At 41.0% G+C, this 17,721-nt stretch overlaps 1 protein-coding gene across 1 annotated transcript; it reads left to right on the forward strand.

Moving 5' to 3' along the window:
* Nucleotides 1-813: 813 nt before the first annotated feature.
* Nucleotides 814-16,457, forward strand: LOC106611948 (putative monooxygenase p33MONOX). Its single transcript, XM_014212650.3, has 8 exons — nucleotides 814-990; nucleotides 5,527-5,630; nucleotides 5,864-6,051; nucleotides 6,309-6,447; nucleotides 9,046-9,173; nucleotides 14,092-14,219; nucleotides 14,392-14,579; nucleotides 14,770-16,457. The coding sequence occupies exons 2-8, from the start codon at nucleotides 5,603-5,605 to the stop codon at nucleotides 14,976-14,978; spliced, it is 1,008 nt and encodes a 335-aa protein (XP_014068125.3). The 5' UTR covers nucleotides 814-990; nucleotides 5,527-5,602; the 3' UTR covers nucleotides 14,979-16,457.
* Nucleotides 16,458-17,721: the final 1,264 nt, after the last annotated feature.

The raw sequence follows: 17,721 nt of genomic DNA on the forward strand, positions 1-17,721 counted from the left end.
AATTACCTATACATGCATCATCACAGACATTTGTCCATATGAACCTGAGACAACTTTCAATTGAACAATGAGAACAGTGAGGCATCGGCTACTTTGGGTACAGAGTGAAATTCAACAGTCTAGCAAGTTCAAGATTGGATTGTCAGTTCCCGAGGCCTATAATTCTGTGTCCTGACATCTGATACATAGATCAATGGGGGAAAAAACGTGTAGACCTTTACTTCAGAACATTTTAAGTTATGTGTAAGTAATTAAGCAGACTAATCATATTATGATTATTCTATTCGAGAATATATGAGGATGTGGTGGTCGTCGATCTTGTTCATCGTCAGGCATCTGGCTGGCCCCCTATATGTCTAAACCCCTATTTGCATTGGGGAAACTATGCTATTGTGTGACTGTGTGTGCTGCCATCATTAAAGTTATGTAATAGTGGTAGAGAGTCTAAAGTAAACTTTACAGAACTTCAACCACGTGATGTGCACACTCAAGAGGAAGTAAGTTGGTTTTCTGGTCAATGCATTGTATGTGTGAATGTATGGGTGAATGTATGGGTAAATGTATGGCGGGATACAACAAAGCAAGTTGTAATGTGTATAATAACATGTTTACTATGCATTCAAATATATACATATAATTGTAATAATTGGGATGTTGCTGTGAGGTGTGACCATTGTACAAAATAAAATGCATTTCAAAACGTCTCTCTGGTCTCTGCATCATGTCTAGAATCAAGACAGACAAACCCATGCACCAGGGAGGAGTCAAAACTTTCATTTTTAGAATTCCCATTCCAGCATGATCACTTCCGTTATTTTTCAGAATGCTCATTCATTGGTCCGGTGCTTGACCGCTTGTCACTGCACTTGTAAATGTGCGTGCCCATCGTAAAGTCGTTGTCTGCTTGTTCACCAAAATCGGTTCAAACACAGCGCAGTTACGACAGTGAGTGGACTTTATTGAGGTATAGCAGGTACATCGTCATCATAGGTGAGAAATCTCTATAATTTATAACTGCATCTTGTCATGTTTCTGTTTTTGTAATAACCAATATGATCAATACATGTTTTTTATTGCGTCGGTGGTTGGGTTATAGCCTATGTGTAATTATATTTTAATAGCCTACAGCAATAGTAGCCTACCTTAATATCAAGATAATTATATATTTGTATTATAAGTAGGCCTATAATATTCATGGTTTATCAATATATATATATTTTTAAGGCGCATGTAGCCGATCGTATGAATTTAATTCCAGTATTCTGCCTGCCTTTCACGTAATCTTTTAGTGATTGGGAGTTGACTCTTTTTACTGACTCGGATCTTGTCGACTCGTTCAGTCAAATGAACAAATCTTTCGACTCATTTCGTTCATTTGAGACAGTAGGCCTAATGCCCTGCGCACGCAGGAACCCCTATCGGCGAACGATGAACTAAAAACTCGAAAGAATCATGATTCTACAAGCCATCTCGTTCACCATAGGGCGCTTATTGGAGCTGTCATATGTGACAGAAATATGTGACAGCTGCAAACAATGTACATTTGTGATTGCTAGGCATATGAATACGATTATTTATTGATACCTTTGAAACGAGGTCTAGTTGCGGCCGCAACCGGACTAGATTAAGAACGACCCTTGGCAGAATATAACTGTTTGACAGCCGCGGGGGAGATTAGCCAATGTCCATTTTCTTCTTGAAAGTTTTATGGCAGACTACACCTACTGGGTAATGTAACAAAAAATATTCCATGGGAGGACGATAAATCAAACAACCTTCCCACTCCTTCCGTCACAGTTCAAATCACATCCATACACAGCCTCAGGTGCCTGGGAGGACCGAGCATTCAACGACAGAATTCATTGTAATGCCTCTGCAGAAAAATCCACGAGTCCCCCCAAAAAATGCTCAGCCGCATTCACAATGCTTATTTTCTCCGCTGCGCTGTGCAGTTGATAAAGCAATAAACGCTACAAAGTCCACCTTCTTAACATACAACATGTCAGGATCCCTCTGTTGACGAGGGACATCATCAAATCAAATTCAAATCAAATTTATTTTTATATAGCCCTTCGTACATCAGCTGATATCTCAAAGTGCTGTACAGAAACCCAGCCTAAAACCCCAAACAGCAAGCAAAGCATGTGAAAGAAGCACGGTGGCTAGGAAAAACTCCCTAGAAAGGCCAAAAACCTAGGAAGAAACCTAGAGAGGAACCAGGCTATGAGGGGTGGCCAGTCCTCTTCTGGCTGTGCAGGGTGGATATTATAACAGAACATGGTCAAGATGTTAAAATGTTAAAATGTTCATAAATGACCAGCATGGTCAAATAATAATAATCATAGTAGTTGTCGAGGGTGCAACAAGCACGTCCGGTGAACAGGTCAGGGTTCCATAGCCGCAGGCAGAACAGTTGAAACTGGAGCAGCAGCACGGCCAGGTGGACTGGGGACAGCAAGGAGTCATCATACCAGGTAGTCCTGAGGCATGGTCCTAGGGCTCAGGTCCTCCGAGAGAAAGACAGAAAGAGTGTCTTTACTGCTACTAGCATTACTTCTTCACTTTTTTTCTGCCACTCTTCTCACCGCCTCTGGTTTTACACATTCTGGTCAGCCCTTATTCTTGCCGCATCTGTTTCCTTCACCCTGCCTAACAGGACAATTCAGAAATTCGGGTGCATGTTCACAAACCACAATTGCAGCATTTAGGCTCAGCAGGCATATAATACTCCTCCCGTCTACATACACTTGACACATGATCAAGTAATTTACATTTGTCACACTGCATGGGTTTGTATACTGCAAGATTTTGCTCCAACTGATCAATTAACTCAGTTGGTCAGGTGTGGTGCACACCTCTGGACGGTATACTGTATTTTCCGATATACCAGTATTGATGCAAGGAGCGGTTTAAGTTATTACTTTACCTTCGATAACGGTCTTTGAATGTTTGGTTTGTTAAATGTGATACGATATGTGTAATGTCGATTTAGTTTACTTTACTTGAGTAATCTCTCTCCGCTCTCACTCTCCATGCCGCTTTCCACACAGACCTAGCCCAGCCCGTCACTCATGGAGCGCATTGGTTGTTCCTCGACCACTACTAGACACTTGCATTCGGTCTGCATGGTCAATGCAACACATGTATCAATGTTGATGAACAACGATGCTGTTTTCACTTTGCTTCTTAATATAAATTCACTAGTGTTCTATAATGGCACTGTTAATTTGTGTTTCTTACACCTGCAAACAGCTAATTAGCAAATTGGTCCTAATTCTTGTTAGCCGCTAATGGTAATCGGGGTTAGCTGGCTGGCTTGGCTGGCTAACGTTAGCTAGCTAGCTAATAAATGTACTGAGTCAGAGCAAACGTAGTTAGCTATACAGCCTGATAATACCAGTGATGGTGTAGACCTAAATGAGCATGTTGTTAATGTATCTGCTTTGTATCTTCAAAATCAAAGACTAATATGCGAAGCATGAATATGTTCACTACATGAAGTAGCTAAGAGAAAATATTCAATGTAGCCAAAGATTATAGGGTCCCCTAGGACCCACTTATCAACACTGGTTCCTACCTTGTCACAATAACTCCTCCCTGGTATTTTCATTCGTTGTCATGTCAAACAACACTTATTCAAAGTGCCCACTATATATTCTAACTATATAATTACAATAATCATAATCCATGATTCCAACAGTTAACACAAGTGTTTTGCTATAAATCGCAAATCAAATTTCAATTGCAACACTTGGTTAAAAATAAGGCCTAGATTGTTTGTCCATATCATATATGTGGCAGAAATGGATGTAAATGCTGAAAATTATTTTTGCTTTAAGTTGAATTGTATAAAACAATTAGAATGGAGAAAGACCCCTCGACCTTCTAGCCCGAAGTCCAGCGCGCTATTGACTGTGCTGCAAAAGCATGCTCGAGCGGCAGAGTCGATATCCGCGTTTATAAACCCAGGGTTGTTACAATATAAACTTTTTTTTTTTCAAAAACATAAAATACTGTGATATCACATTTTGGCCATATCGCCCAGTCCTACCTGACTAACGTATTTGTTCAGTGATTGCCTAAATTCAACACACCTGCATGGTCTTCCAGGTCAGTTAACTCAAAAACAGGACCAGGGTTGGCTATCGTTCGAGAACTGCAGCAGCCACACAGACGATTCGCTCTCCGAGTTCGAGTGTTGAGCAGAAGGTTGTGTGTGTTTTGGTTCCACAAAGCTGTGTCCAATAACATTCAATAATCAAATGATTGCATTAATAAATGATTTCACAATGCAATAATTTGACAGTTATTTTCCTTCTCTATGATGACTGTAACAAGATTTTTCTGCTGTGCACATGATGGACTGTTGGTTGTCGTCTCTTGGAGCCGCTGAAGCGCGTATTGATCCTGCTTTGAATTAATTGCGGCCAGGCCGGCCAGCAGGTCGAACATACGACCAAAATGAACGAGTCACTCGGAGAAAAGAATTATGACTCTCGAATCAGTGAAAAGAGTCGTTCAAAAAGAACGAATCGTTTGCGAACTTCACATCAATATTGTATTTGTGCAAGTCACTGTCCAGCTGGCAAGTGCTGCTGCTGACGTTGTCATTTTCAGTATAGGTTCAAACTATGTTGTCTTGACTTTCACAATCGTGACAATCGCATGTTTCTCATGTTCTGCAAATACCTTTTACCCCCTATTACTGCTTTTCCTTTCCATTTCTGACCTTTTAAACAGCAGCCTGCTATGGTAGGCTATACATGTCTTCTCCATGGTGTCTCCACGATTCAGGAATTTCATTTCATAGAATCTTGGGAATGGGGTTAAAAGAATTGCATTTGTTACTGATCTGTTGATAAGATTGGTGATAGATGAAGGAGAGTTCAGGCCACAAAGTACCAGGATAATTGTTATAGGAGTGTATGTTGTGCAAACAGCATTGGTCTGTTGCAACTTGCAATAACAAAACAAAGTAAATTGATTAATATTCTTGCATAAAAGCCTACAAATATACATTGAAACATTGCTTCACCTTCACCATCTGGTGTGGACACTGTAACATGGTTGTGTGACGTGTGTGACTTCCTGTCTTTCTGCAACCTGACTCTCTGATGTTGTGACCTTTTGTAACATAGGCTTCTGGTAACGAGACTCATGTCTATTTCGGGGTCAGAATCCCTCCCAGGACAGTGTACTCTTCCCAAAATAAACATAAAACCAAACCTTTATTAATTATTGTGTTGAACCTCAGTGATTCTCACATCACATTGTATTATTGTATGACATTATTCATAAAGCATTTTTTGTTGTTGTATCAGGACCCGTATCCACAAAGCGTGTCAGAGTTCTGATCTATGATCAGGTCCCCATCTGTCCATATCATTTGATTCTTTATGATCTAAAAGGCAATACTGATCATAGATCAGCACTCCTACTCTGAAGATGCCTTGTGGATACGGGCCCAGGCCTCTGGAACTCTGCCCCGTTATTAACTCACATTGGGTTTTATGCTGACCTCTGCAGGTTAGGAAGCCGGTCAAGATCTCCACATTCACCTTCATTCTCATAGATAACCTGGTCCTCCATAGCGCACTGCAGAATGGGATCCAGACAGGGTGATATACCAGGTAATACATTATGAACATCCTCCTTCATTGATCACGTGTGATACACATCATCAAAGATGAAAGCAAATGGAATTGATGACTAGTACCATTTCTTTGATTCCCAACACAATAAGATAGTCAATGTGATGGTGTGCTTCTTCATTTGACACACAAACGGTCAACTAGCGATCAAATAAATTAGGCAAGGGCATTAAATGTTGCTCTGTTTCTCTTATCGTTGTCTCCAATTCCAGCACTGGAGTCTGGTGTATCGGGGGGATTCTTTGGGGGGTTCTCGTCCCCCATTGGTATGTCCAGACGAGCCTTTAGCTATGACGAGGCCCTGGACGCTCCCATGCACTCCCCTCCCTCTGACATGTGTGTCAACAACCCATGGAAGGACCCTCTCATCCCACAGAGGAAGTTCAAGAGGATTGTTGAGGTACAGAACCTAAATATCTCCTAGTTAGGCCTGACTAAGATAAGATATACTTTATCTATCCTGTTACTACATACAGTATAGAAGTGTATAAGTTGTGTAATAGTACTTGTTGTGTAACGGCAACTGTAACGCTCAATGTCCAACCTTGCCGAGGTTATCACTGTAGAGTTTAATGAACCGTTGCTGGGAGAGTGACCACCCATAAAGCACATAGTATTGTGTTCATATTAAACCCATTGGCCTGTTGTTATGTCCAGGAGGACGAGAGTGGCACTGAGAAGACACTGAACTTCTCTGCCAGTCAGTTTAACGTGGCAACAGCAGCAGTACCGGTCAAGCCCCCTGTCCCTGTTGTCAAGGCCAAAGCCTCCTCTCTCATGAACACACTCAGGATCAGTAAGTAGGAAAACAAACAAACTCACATGGTCAAATGTACAATGTATCTACACATTCAACATGCTAACACGGTGAGACACTTGACAACTTTACAATGTATCTACACATCCAACATCGTAACACAGTGAGACACTTGATAACTTTACAATGTGTCTACACCTTTAACATCAAATCAAACTTTATTTGTCACATGCGGCGAATACAACAAGTGTAGAGCTTACCATGAAATGCTTACTTACAAGCCCCTGACCAACAATGCAGTTCAAGAAGAGTTAAGAAAATATTTACCAAATAAGCTAAAGTAAAAAATAATAAAAGTTACACAATAACATTAACGAGGCTATACTGTATACAGGGGGTACCGGTACTGAGTCAGTGTGTGGGGGTACAGGTTAGAGGTAATTTGTACATGTACGTAGGGGTGAAGTGACTATGCATAGATAATAAACAGCGAGTAGTGTTCAAAACACTGCTGCTACTCCGGTGGCCATTAGTCCGGTGGCTGTTTGATTAATTGTTCAGCAGTCTTATGGCTTGGGGGTAGAAGCTGCTAAGGAAACTTTTGGTCCTAGACTTGGTGCTCCGGTACCGCTTGCCGTGTGGTAACATGTTAACATAGTGAGATACCTGTCAACTTTACAAAGTAACTAGACATCCAACATGCTAACACAGTAAGACATCCCAAATCCTGATTCACTCTGATCATACTACATGGAATATTATAGAAATATCAGAATAGATGGTATACAGTTGAAGTCGGAAGTTAGAATACACCTTTGCCAAATACATTTAAACTCAGTTTTTCACAATTACTGACATTTAATCCAAGTAAAAATTCCCTGTCTTAGGTCTTAGTTAGGATCACTACTTTATTTTAAGAATGTGAAATGTCAGATTAATAGTAGAGAGAATTACAAATTTCAGCTTTAATTTCTTTTATCACATTCCCAGTGGTTCAGAAGTTTACATACACTCAATTAGTATTTGGTAGCATTGCCTTTAAGTTGTTTAACTTGGGTCAAATGTTTCGGGTAGCCTTCCACAAGTTTCCCACAATAAGTTGGGTGAATTTTGGCCCAATCCTCCTGACAGAGCTGGTGTAACTGAGTCAGGTTTGTAGGCCTCGCTCGCACATGCTTTTTCAGTTCTGCCCACAAATCTTCTATAGGATTGAGGTCAGGGCTTTGTGATGGCCACTCCAATACTTGATTTTGTTGTCCTTAAGCCATTTTGCCACAACTTTGGAAATATGCTTGGGGTCATTGTCCATTTGGAAGACCCATTTGTGACCAAGCTTTAACTTCTTGACTGATGTCTTGAGATGTTGCTTCAATATATCCACATCATTTTCCATCCTTGTGATGCCATCTATTTTGTGAAGTGGCCCAGTCCCTCCTGCAGCAACGCGTACTATTGTTTGTACAGATGAACGTGGTACCTTCAGGCATTTGGAAATTGCTCCCAATGATGAACCAGTCTTGTGGAGGTCTACAATTTTTTTCCCTGAGTTCTTGGCTGATTTATTTTGATTTTCCCATGATGTCAAGCAAAGAGGCACTGAGTTTGAAGGTAGGCCTTGAAATACATCCACAGGTACCCCTCCAATTGACTCAAATTATGTAAATTAGCCTATCAGAAGCTTCTAAAGCCATGACATAATTTTCCGGAATTTTCTAAGCTGTTTAAAGGCACAGTCAACTTAGTGTATGTAAACTTCTGACCCACTGGAATTGTGATACAGTGAATTATAAGTGAAATAATCTATCTGTCAACAATTGTTGGAAATATTACTTGTGTCATGCACAAAGTAGATGTCCTAACCGACATGCCAAAATTATAGTTTGTTAACAAGAAATTTGTGGAGTGGTTGAAAAATGAGTTTTAATGACTCCAACCTAAGTGTATGTTAACTTCCGACTTCAAGTGTATATATTGCACTGTTTAGATCAGGGATGGGCAACTTGCAAATAATAGAATACCCAAGGTCTCTCAATTAGAAAACACAGTCACTCAATTAGCCCATGTCAGCTACATGTTTTGAGATTGGTAAGTTAGTCTATTGACCAGCTATTTAAACTTGTAGTAAGCATGGTCCCATGACTGACCAGAGCGGGGCCCATTGATCATCAATTTTCATATTAAACACTGCAAACATTTGCCTCCACCCTGTGGCAAAATGGGTAGAATTGCAGGAAATAAGCTGTAAAACTGAACATTCTTCTCTCATGGCAAAATTATTAGAATTGTATGAAATTAGTTATAAAATTACAAAATCTTCTCTCCACCCCATGGCAAAATGTGTAGAATTGCAGTAAATTAACTTTAAAACTTAAAATGTTTATCTTCACTGTCACGATGGGGGCCGCTAAAATGATTTGCTCGCAGGGGGGGTGGGGGGGAGTTCAGTTTTTGTTGTTGTCCCCACCCCCATCAAAGTTGCCCGTCCCTGCTCTAGATGATAGGAATGACATAGATAGCTATATGGCATAGGATGGATGACATAATATCATTGCATTCAACATTGTTGCGCTAGACTAGTACCCCACACTAGGTTTGTATGTCCTACTGTTGACTGTGAACCCATCCCTGGTCCTTCAGAGCACAGCCAGGAGAGCCTCCAGAGGTTTGAGCTCCAGGCAGGGCTAACAGAAGCTGGCTACACCCCCCACAAGGGCCTCTCTGCAGAGGAAACACGATTCCACCGCCTGGCTGAGGGGCATATGCCTGTGAGTATGACAGGGACTGGAGGATTGACTGTTGGCACTGATACAAGATCAGCTTACCCTTGGAAAAAGCATAACCCTGTCCATTGGAGGGGTGGGGGGGGGGGTGTAATGCTAAACCTTCCATCAATGCATAAGTTAATATCAGTGCAGACTCATGCTATCTGACATACCATTTTGTATTCACTGATGACATTTGCATTTAAAGTTTAGCAAAAGGTGGGCTAAGATACGCAAGTCAGGTACTAAGGCAAGAAAATGATCAGAAGTTCTGTAAATGTATTTGAGAATTTGATCATAGCTGTTCTGCTATTGTTACTGTATGTTTCAATGCAGAACCAAAAAATGCTTGTGCGCGATTGAGAAAAACTGTAATGTTTGTAAATAGTTGCTGTAATTCCAGTCCTTTGATCAGTGCAGACTCATGCTATCTGAGTCATGCTACCTGACATACCATATGTGGATGGGAGCAGGAGATAGTGTTATATAAGAGCAATCAATCTCGAAGAACTAGAAACATGCTGTCTTCCTCTAGAGTGTGCTTGGATCTTTTTTCATTTTTTTTAAGACCAGTATAATATAAATCTTGAATGTAACCCTCATGTGTGTGTCTGCCTGCCTGTGCAGTTGTTGTTTCTGTGGTGTATGATTAGGCTTGGGCCAGGGGTCAATGAGACTGTCCAAAGGTGTTGCATACAAGTGTCAACAGGTTGGATTCCATAGACCCATTTCCAGGCTGCATCATCAAAGTGGCTTGTTTATGTTGAAGTGAACACGACAACATCCAATTTCAGATGTAGATGGTTATCGTCTACTACAACATTGCAGATGTCATCATGGAATTGATTACCTAGCAAACTAGCAAGCCAGCGAGGCAAGGTAAAATATTACAAACAGCGCTAGATAAAGCCAGAACAATAATATACATGTTGGACATAGCTATAGCCACCAGTCTGGTTTATTTTCATAGTCATCACTCACACGCTGTTAACTTTGATGCGAGGATGGGTGCGCATAGCTCGAATGTGCCGTTTGATTGTAAACAAAATATGTCTCTATAGAGCCAACCGATCGCATGCTATTCTTGAATATGCACGTATAGTATGTTACATATAAGCTTAGCTTCCCCTATTGCATGCAGCACCTATGCATATATACAGTACGTACTGAACTTGTACACATGTACATAAATAGAGTACATTGCTTTAGAACATGTAGGTCATGTTTGCATGTAAATATCTGACTGGATAAAATCTCCAACAGTGGCCATGGGTATATCGTCATGACTGCAAGGTGTCCAGATATCTTTTCCAACTGTCCATTATTTGGTTTTAATGCCCATTCTAGAATGCCCTTCTAGCCAATCAGAAACAAGTATTTAACAATGCTGTGGTATAATTATGAAATAAGGCCTGAGGGTATGAGGCCAATATATTGTACTATGGCTAAGGGCTGTTCTTATGCACAACGCTGTAGTATATTGGTCATATATCACACATGCCTGAGGTGCCATATTGGTATTATAAACCGGTTACCAATATAATTAGACCAGTAAACAAGTAGTTTTGCGTCATACCCTTGGTATATTTAAGCAATAAGGCACTAGGCGGTGTGGTATATGGCCAATATACCACGGCTAAGGGCTGTTACGCACGACGCAACACGGTGTGCCTGGATACCGCCCGTAGCCATGTATATTGGCCATATACCACAAACCCCCGAGGTGCCTTATCGCTATTATAAACTGGTTACCAATGTAATTAGAACAGTAAAAATAAATGTTTTGTCCTTCCCTGTCAGCCAATCAGCATCCAGGAGCCAAACTACCCAGTTTATATTGACATGTAAAGTCATCCAATCAATCTGAATACAAAAACATTAAAATATTTTTTTCTAAAGTAGCAAGTAGAATTATAACCAACCCTGTTACATATATGAATTCAATCAATATCCACTCATGTTACACAGTCATTTTAGTTCTATAATCATAATCTATATTCAGTTATTTTATAGGTGAATGGTATCCACATATATGGTGGACTCATTTTCATCAACACATATAATGGCTCGACAATAGCTTATATACATTTTACCCTTTGTGTAAAACAAACAGCACTAATACATTTTATGAAAATGCTACTGGATATAGAAATTGTCACCGACAATAAAGCAGGGCTATTTCCTTGTGTGATGTATTTGTTTTTAGATCATCTGATTTGTTGCCAGGTTCTCGATTCGTTTTCGGGGTTCTATGTTCTTTTGACACTTGTAGTAAACCATAGCTAATGCCGTATGTTCCACTGAGGTATAATAAGAATGAGTCTGTTCTAGAATTTATTTCTCTGTGCTTTGCATGTTGCCAGGCAACACCCTTAAAATGACACGAAAGCCCATATTTTCCTGAAACAGCCAATCAGAAAGCCTGTTACAAAGGGGATTTTTTTTCTTCCGGTTTGTAGCTAATTTAGCTAGCTACATATCATTGTACCTCCGTCTCCGTGCTTTATTTGTCAATTAAACTTGAATACAAAATACGAATAATGGATAAAATGACAGAGTGGATCGTACTGGAAAGTCAAAGGAATCTTCTCATGAAAAGGTATTTCATTAGATTTATGTTTAATTGTTCCTTGACAATATCCTGTATGTCGAGGCCTAACGTTCGCTAAATTAACCTAACAATAAAATAAACGGAGGCCTACCGTACGTTAGCAACCAAAAAAAAGCTGAAACGAAGGTAATTTAACATACAGTATATACACAATGACTAGTCATATAGCTGATTGGGTACTAATTATTAACTTCTGGCTGACGTTATACCGGCAACAGAAACATTTACATTTAAGTCATTTAGCAGAAACGGGGACACTTTGTGCTTGCGAACTAACGTTAGCTAACAAAACTACTGTCGCTTGCTATCTAACGTTGTTTGGTGAGGTCCGGCTTAAACAAACAGTTGATCAGGCTAGAGCCAGTTTCTGCCAGTCTGGCCCTAGCGTGTGTTGACGAACCTTCGACTCCGTAGCACATCGATACAATATATACGACGTTTTTGTTGTTGGTTTCAACAGCGCGTACAACCATATTTTCTCCTAATCAATGAGTGATTGATAGATTGTCACTTGTAAACAAGTAACGTTAAAATTGTTACTTTTGCTGCACATGTATGTGTACCCTGACTATACAAAACATTATGAACACCTTCGTAATACGTTTATAAGAACAGCACTAATTCGTCGGGGCATGGACTCTACAAGGTGTATAAAGCATTTCATAGTGATGTCGGCCCATGTAGACTACAATGCTTCCCACAGTTTTGGGTGGTGTACAATTCTTAATACACACGGGAAACTGTTTTTAACCCATCTACACCGATTTTGAAGTGGATTTAACAGGTGACATCAATAAGGGATCATAGCGTTCACATGGTCAGTCTGTTATGGAGTATTCTTAATGTTTTGTATACTCAGCGTAGAAAACATTTTATGTTTTCAGTATATCACAAACTGTTTCTCCGTATTGGTTTTTGATTAGGACAAGTTAAAGCTGTGTTTTGACATTTGGCTATTTATCAAAATGTCTTGTCAACAAGGAAGCAGTGACAGCATCATTTTCAACTTAAGTTTTAGGATTATAAATTGATCTTTCCAATGGTATTGTACTTAATCATGTAAAAACTGTGGAATGAGTCTGAAATTGTGCTGCAATTATTTATTTTGATGATATACCAAAAATCACAATCGAGTTTGCCCTTCCTACTAAAAGGGTGTGCTCTATCAATGTCACATGGTCAGGGATTTACCCCCCTCCTGGGTCTTTGACAGGTACATGGGTGTGACATAAACATGTGGTCTCTGACCAACCGGCTGGAGCCGTGGTCAACACCAGATTTGGATTCAACAGGCAGGGTTCCAAAAGGTTATGTTTCGGTCAGGTGCTGAAACCCTAGAGGAAACCCCTAGATAGAATGTTAGGAGCAGAGAAAACCACGAGGGGACAGACAGTGCATCAGCCACCTTTAAATGATGAGCAGAACACAAGAGCAAGGATTGCAAACTGGAGAACAGACAGAGAGAATGCAGAAGCATAGTACACACAGAGGTACGGGATATTCATCCCAATATTCCTCGACAGAATGGAGGATGATGAACATTGAGAATATCGTTCCAGAGATGGTAGTAACCAAAATCCACAGACTCAAAATGGTAAGATTGGAGTGGAATTGGCTGGGAAACTCTCTCTAGATTGCCTAATCTTCTGTGAATATTGCTACCTAGCTGGGGAACCATATGGGCAGGGTTATCCTGCTATGGATAATATGGTTAATAGGGATGTTTGGTGACAGGTCTTGATGGTGGTTTGGTTTCTTTCTGGGTGGGTGCAGGACAGGTGGTTTGCCTGTCTTGTTTGACCTAGGAAGAACACTCCCTTGCTTGATGCGTTTGAGTTATACACATAATAAAAAATACTTGATATGCAGTGAGCTTCTAATTTTGGACTGATGGGAATGGGATCCCTGCATAGAGAGGGGTATTAGAAGGCCATTTGTCCTTGTGCCGGTCCAGTGGACTTTGTAGCCTGTTGGCCCACCAGAGAATCTTCAACCCTTCTGTTCAGTGCCCCCTGAGTGGCTATCTCTCCCATTGACTGAGGTTAAGGGCGGTCAACGGTTTCCAATAACCCTTAGTTTGACACAGAAACAAATGGGGGGGGCAGCCCAAACTGGGCTTTGGTTTGTGTGTTTGTGGCCAGCCATCATTTGACTCGCCTCAATGTCACAATCCTGCTGTGTCTTCTTGTCATGTGTGTTGTCTGTAAATGTCTTGCAAAACACACACCTCTCTCTCCCTCATGGGCTGCAGACAGGGAGCTACTGAACAACATCTCTAAGCTGCATCTTTCTACCTCTTTGTCTCTGCAGAAGCTGAGAATGCCAAGCGGGGACTTCAAGGAGGACAGGCTTTCGACATCAGCGCAATCCACCCCTTCCGGGACCCCCTCCGTTACCCCCAGCGTCAGTCCCCACGCCTCACCGATACTCAACCGCAGGTATGTAGTTGAATAGAACTTCTCCACTGATACTCAACCCCAGGTATGTAGTAGAATAGAACTTCTTCACTTTCCTCAGAATAAGCAATAGATGCAAAGATTAATTTCAGATGGCACTTTTGTGTACAACTGTTCCATGTCTCTAAAATCGTTAATGTGTGTGGGGGCACAGGAGCTGGTTCAACAGCCTGAGTCCAGCACCGTTTCTCACCACATCGGAGCTCGGCAGTCCTAACTTCAGCCCAGAAATGGGAGGCAATGAGGGAGGAGGAGCAGGAGGGGAGAGGTGGAGCTTCTTTGGAACTTCTCGCCCAGTAGTACAGAAGTCCTCTACTGACCCTGGTTCAGAAACCAACACAGGTGAGAAATCAGTCCCTCAGGAGTCTCTATTATTATGACTGTTGGCTGAGCTGTCATTGTGGACTTTGTGTTCCCGAGAGAGAATGCTTTTAAAAATAACTTGGAATGTAATGGATGTTGCCGTTTTTGCTATATTGATTATATACCTTTCTGTCAGTTGAGTAACATCCTTGTCTCTGCTGTCCCTCAGGCTTCACACAACAGTCGTACTTTGGCGTGCCAAAGTCCAACACCACGGAAGGCATTAAGACCCAGGTCAACCTCATGGTGGATGACCCCGCCAAGTTCAACCCCCCCAAGATCGAGATCAGCGGCATCGAGGGCAAGAGACCCCCCCAGACTCGCCCACACAAACTCAAACCCCGGGACATGAACGTCCTGACGCCATCAGGATTCTGATACCCCCAGGAGCCCCTTCTCCTGAATTCTACCAACCCTCGCCCCCTGTCGGCCAGTAGCTGGTCTACTACCCTCCTCTGTCTTCTCGGCCTCTATGGAAGCCCTGAGACGGAGAAAATGGAGAAGCTACAGAACTATCCCCCTATTCCCTAAACCTTACTCTTCTACCTGATCCTATTCCTGCTGATGGTGAACCTATTATAGACATCTCCCTCTTTAGTGCCAACCCTCCTTGGTCCAATTAAAGCACCAAACAAAGTATTTCCAACCACCTCGCCTCAAGAGGGTCACTTCTTCAGTTTCTGGGTACTTTGGCATATGGAGCCCGGTTGCCATTGTCATCTGCGATGTCATGAGATTGAAATGGTGGTTTTGATGTCTCATGAGTCACTGAACCAGTACCTGGGCTTGAGGAGACCGTGAATATGATGAGATCTTCTCTGACGCTCAGGATCCTTCAAGTCAATGTCCCATTAACCGGCTCTGCAAATGTTATGTCAAAATCCATTCGGTACTCACCACAATATGGCGTTTCGCAAAGCAACTATCGTCGTTACTGCCGTTACACATGGCGTTTACCTCCTAAAAATGTGTTTCGGGATACTGTACTGCTGCTGGATCAGCCGACCTGTGCGTGGCAGTAATGAGTCATTGGATTTGACGCATGCGCATTTGGTTAAAAACAATATAAAAAATTTTTTTTTTTTTTTTTGGAAAGTACATACTGTGCGTAACGGCAGTATGAAGATAGTTGCTCTGTGAAACGTGATATTGTGGTGAGTACTGAATGTATTTTGACATAACATTTGCAGAGCCGGTTAATGGGACTTTGAATTGAAGGATCCCGTGCGTCAGAGGAGATCTTGTCATATTGTCTCCTTAAGCCCAGGTACTGGTTCAATCTGTCCCCTGCTCTGACTAACAAAAACCGCCATGGTTCATTATATTGAACTCCCTCTCGCTAAAAGCACTGTACAGGCCCCAGCCAATGCAATTTCACTCAACTAGACTCCATCACCTCTGACAGTCTTATGCTTTTGTAGTTTGATAGTTTTGTATAGTTATTTTGTGGGTCTTCCTGATGTTGTGCCTAAGCTTGCTTCTGACATCTGCAATATCAGACTTTTTATTTGACAGTCTTAGTACTATTACTTAAGTTAGTTATTGGATGAGAGCGTGGCTACTGCTAACCTGGAATTAAAATAAATAAATAATATAAAATCCAGATATTATGTTATTGGTATTAAATGGTGTGTTATGATGATATTTCCATATACAAGTCTGTAATGCTTTAAGAATATATTGATATGAAGGCCTATGCATTGAAGTAGTCATTTGAAATGTGTTTTTTATATGAACTATTATTTTAGAATCAATACTGATTTTGCAAGATGTTTATGAATTCCAATAGTTCGTTGCACAAGGGATAGCTTATCCCACTGAATTCAGCTGTAAATAAACTCAACACAAACAAAATTACTCCCAATGTTTCTGGTCTGAATGTTATTTCTCTTAAAGGTTAACTCTAAAGGGCTGGGAAGACCCCCACCCCACCATATAAAAGGACAGGGCAGACTTTGTTTATGAAACAGCTTCAGTCGATTTAAAGACTAACATTTTGGGGGGGAATGGGGTTGCTAACTAGTGTATTTTATGTTGCATGATTGTCTAACATCCCACAGTCTTAAAATCCTCCATTAGGGTGCACTGTTAGCTTAAATATTTAAGTTGTGAAACTTTTGCTGATTTCACAGTTGCATCTCATGGACGCTAGATGGCACAAGGCTCAGAGTGAAATTATGAGTAGTGCAAAGCTCTACAGTGCCTCCATATGTATTCACAGCCCTGAATCAATACTTTGTAGAAGCACCTTTGGCAGTGATTAATTACAACTGAGTCTTTCTGGGTAAGTGTCTAAAGAGCTTTCCACACCTGGATTGTGGCACATTTGCCCATTTTTATTTTCAAAATTCTTCAAGCTCTGAAATAGGTTTTTAATCATTGCTAGACATCCATTTTCAGATCTTGCCGTAGATTTAAGTCAGACCTGTAACTTGGCCACTCAGAACATTCACTGTCTTCTTGGTAAGCAACTCCAGTATAGATTTGGCCTTGTATTTGGTGGAAAGCAGACAACCAGGTTTTCCTCTAGTTGGCTCCATTTAGTTATTTTTTTTTTATCCTGAAAAGCTCCCCAGTGCTTAATGATTAAAAGCATACCCATAACATGATGCAGGCCACCACTATGCTTGAAAGTATGGAGAGTGGTGCTCAGTAATGTATTGTATTTGCCATAAACAATACGCTTTGTATTCAGGGCAAAAAGTTAATTCCTTTACCACATTTTTTGCTCTATTACTTTAGTGCCTTGTTGCAAACAAAATGCATGTTTTGGAAAAAATGTATTCTGTACAGCAGAGTTCTTCAACCCTGAGATTTACCTTCTTGGAGATTTACCTTCAACAAGCTAATTAATTATTAGAATCGGGTGTGCTAGATTAGGGTTGGAGCGAAAACCTACCGGACAATTAGGTTAGTTTTGTGGAGTAACTACAATGTTGTTGATCCAGCACGGCTGGCCCTTAAATGTACACGGAGAGCCAACATTAATAATAGACATGTCAGTCTATCAGGACTCAAAGTGGAGGAGAGATTGACTTCATCACTGCTTGTCTTTGTAAGAGGGTTTGACAAGCTGAATGCACCGAGCTGTCTGTTTAAACTACTCGGACACCCATTGATG

The sequence above is a fragment of the Salmo salar genome, chromosome 09, assembly GCF_965601325.2.
Source record: "Salmo salar chromosome 09, fSalSal1, whole genome shotgun sequence".
NCBI classification, from domain to species: Eukaryota; Metazoa; Chordata; class Actinopteri; order Salmoniformes; family Salmonidae; genus Salmo; species Salmo salar.

Excerpts from the sequence above, each read along its gene's own strand:
- LOC106611948 (XM_014212650.3), top strand. The coding sequence starts at position 5,603 with ATGGGATCCAGACAGGGTGATATACCAG. Across the intron at positions 6,052-6,308 it reads AGTTCAAGAGGATTGTTGAG|GAGGACGAGAGTGGCACTGA; the intron begins GTACAGAACCTA and ends TGTTATGTCCAG. Across the intron at positions 14,580-14,769 it reads TGGTTCAGAAACCAACACAG|GCTTCACACAACAGTCGTAC; the intron begins GTGAGAAATCAG and ends GCTGTCCCTCAG.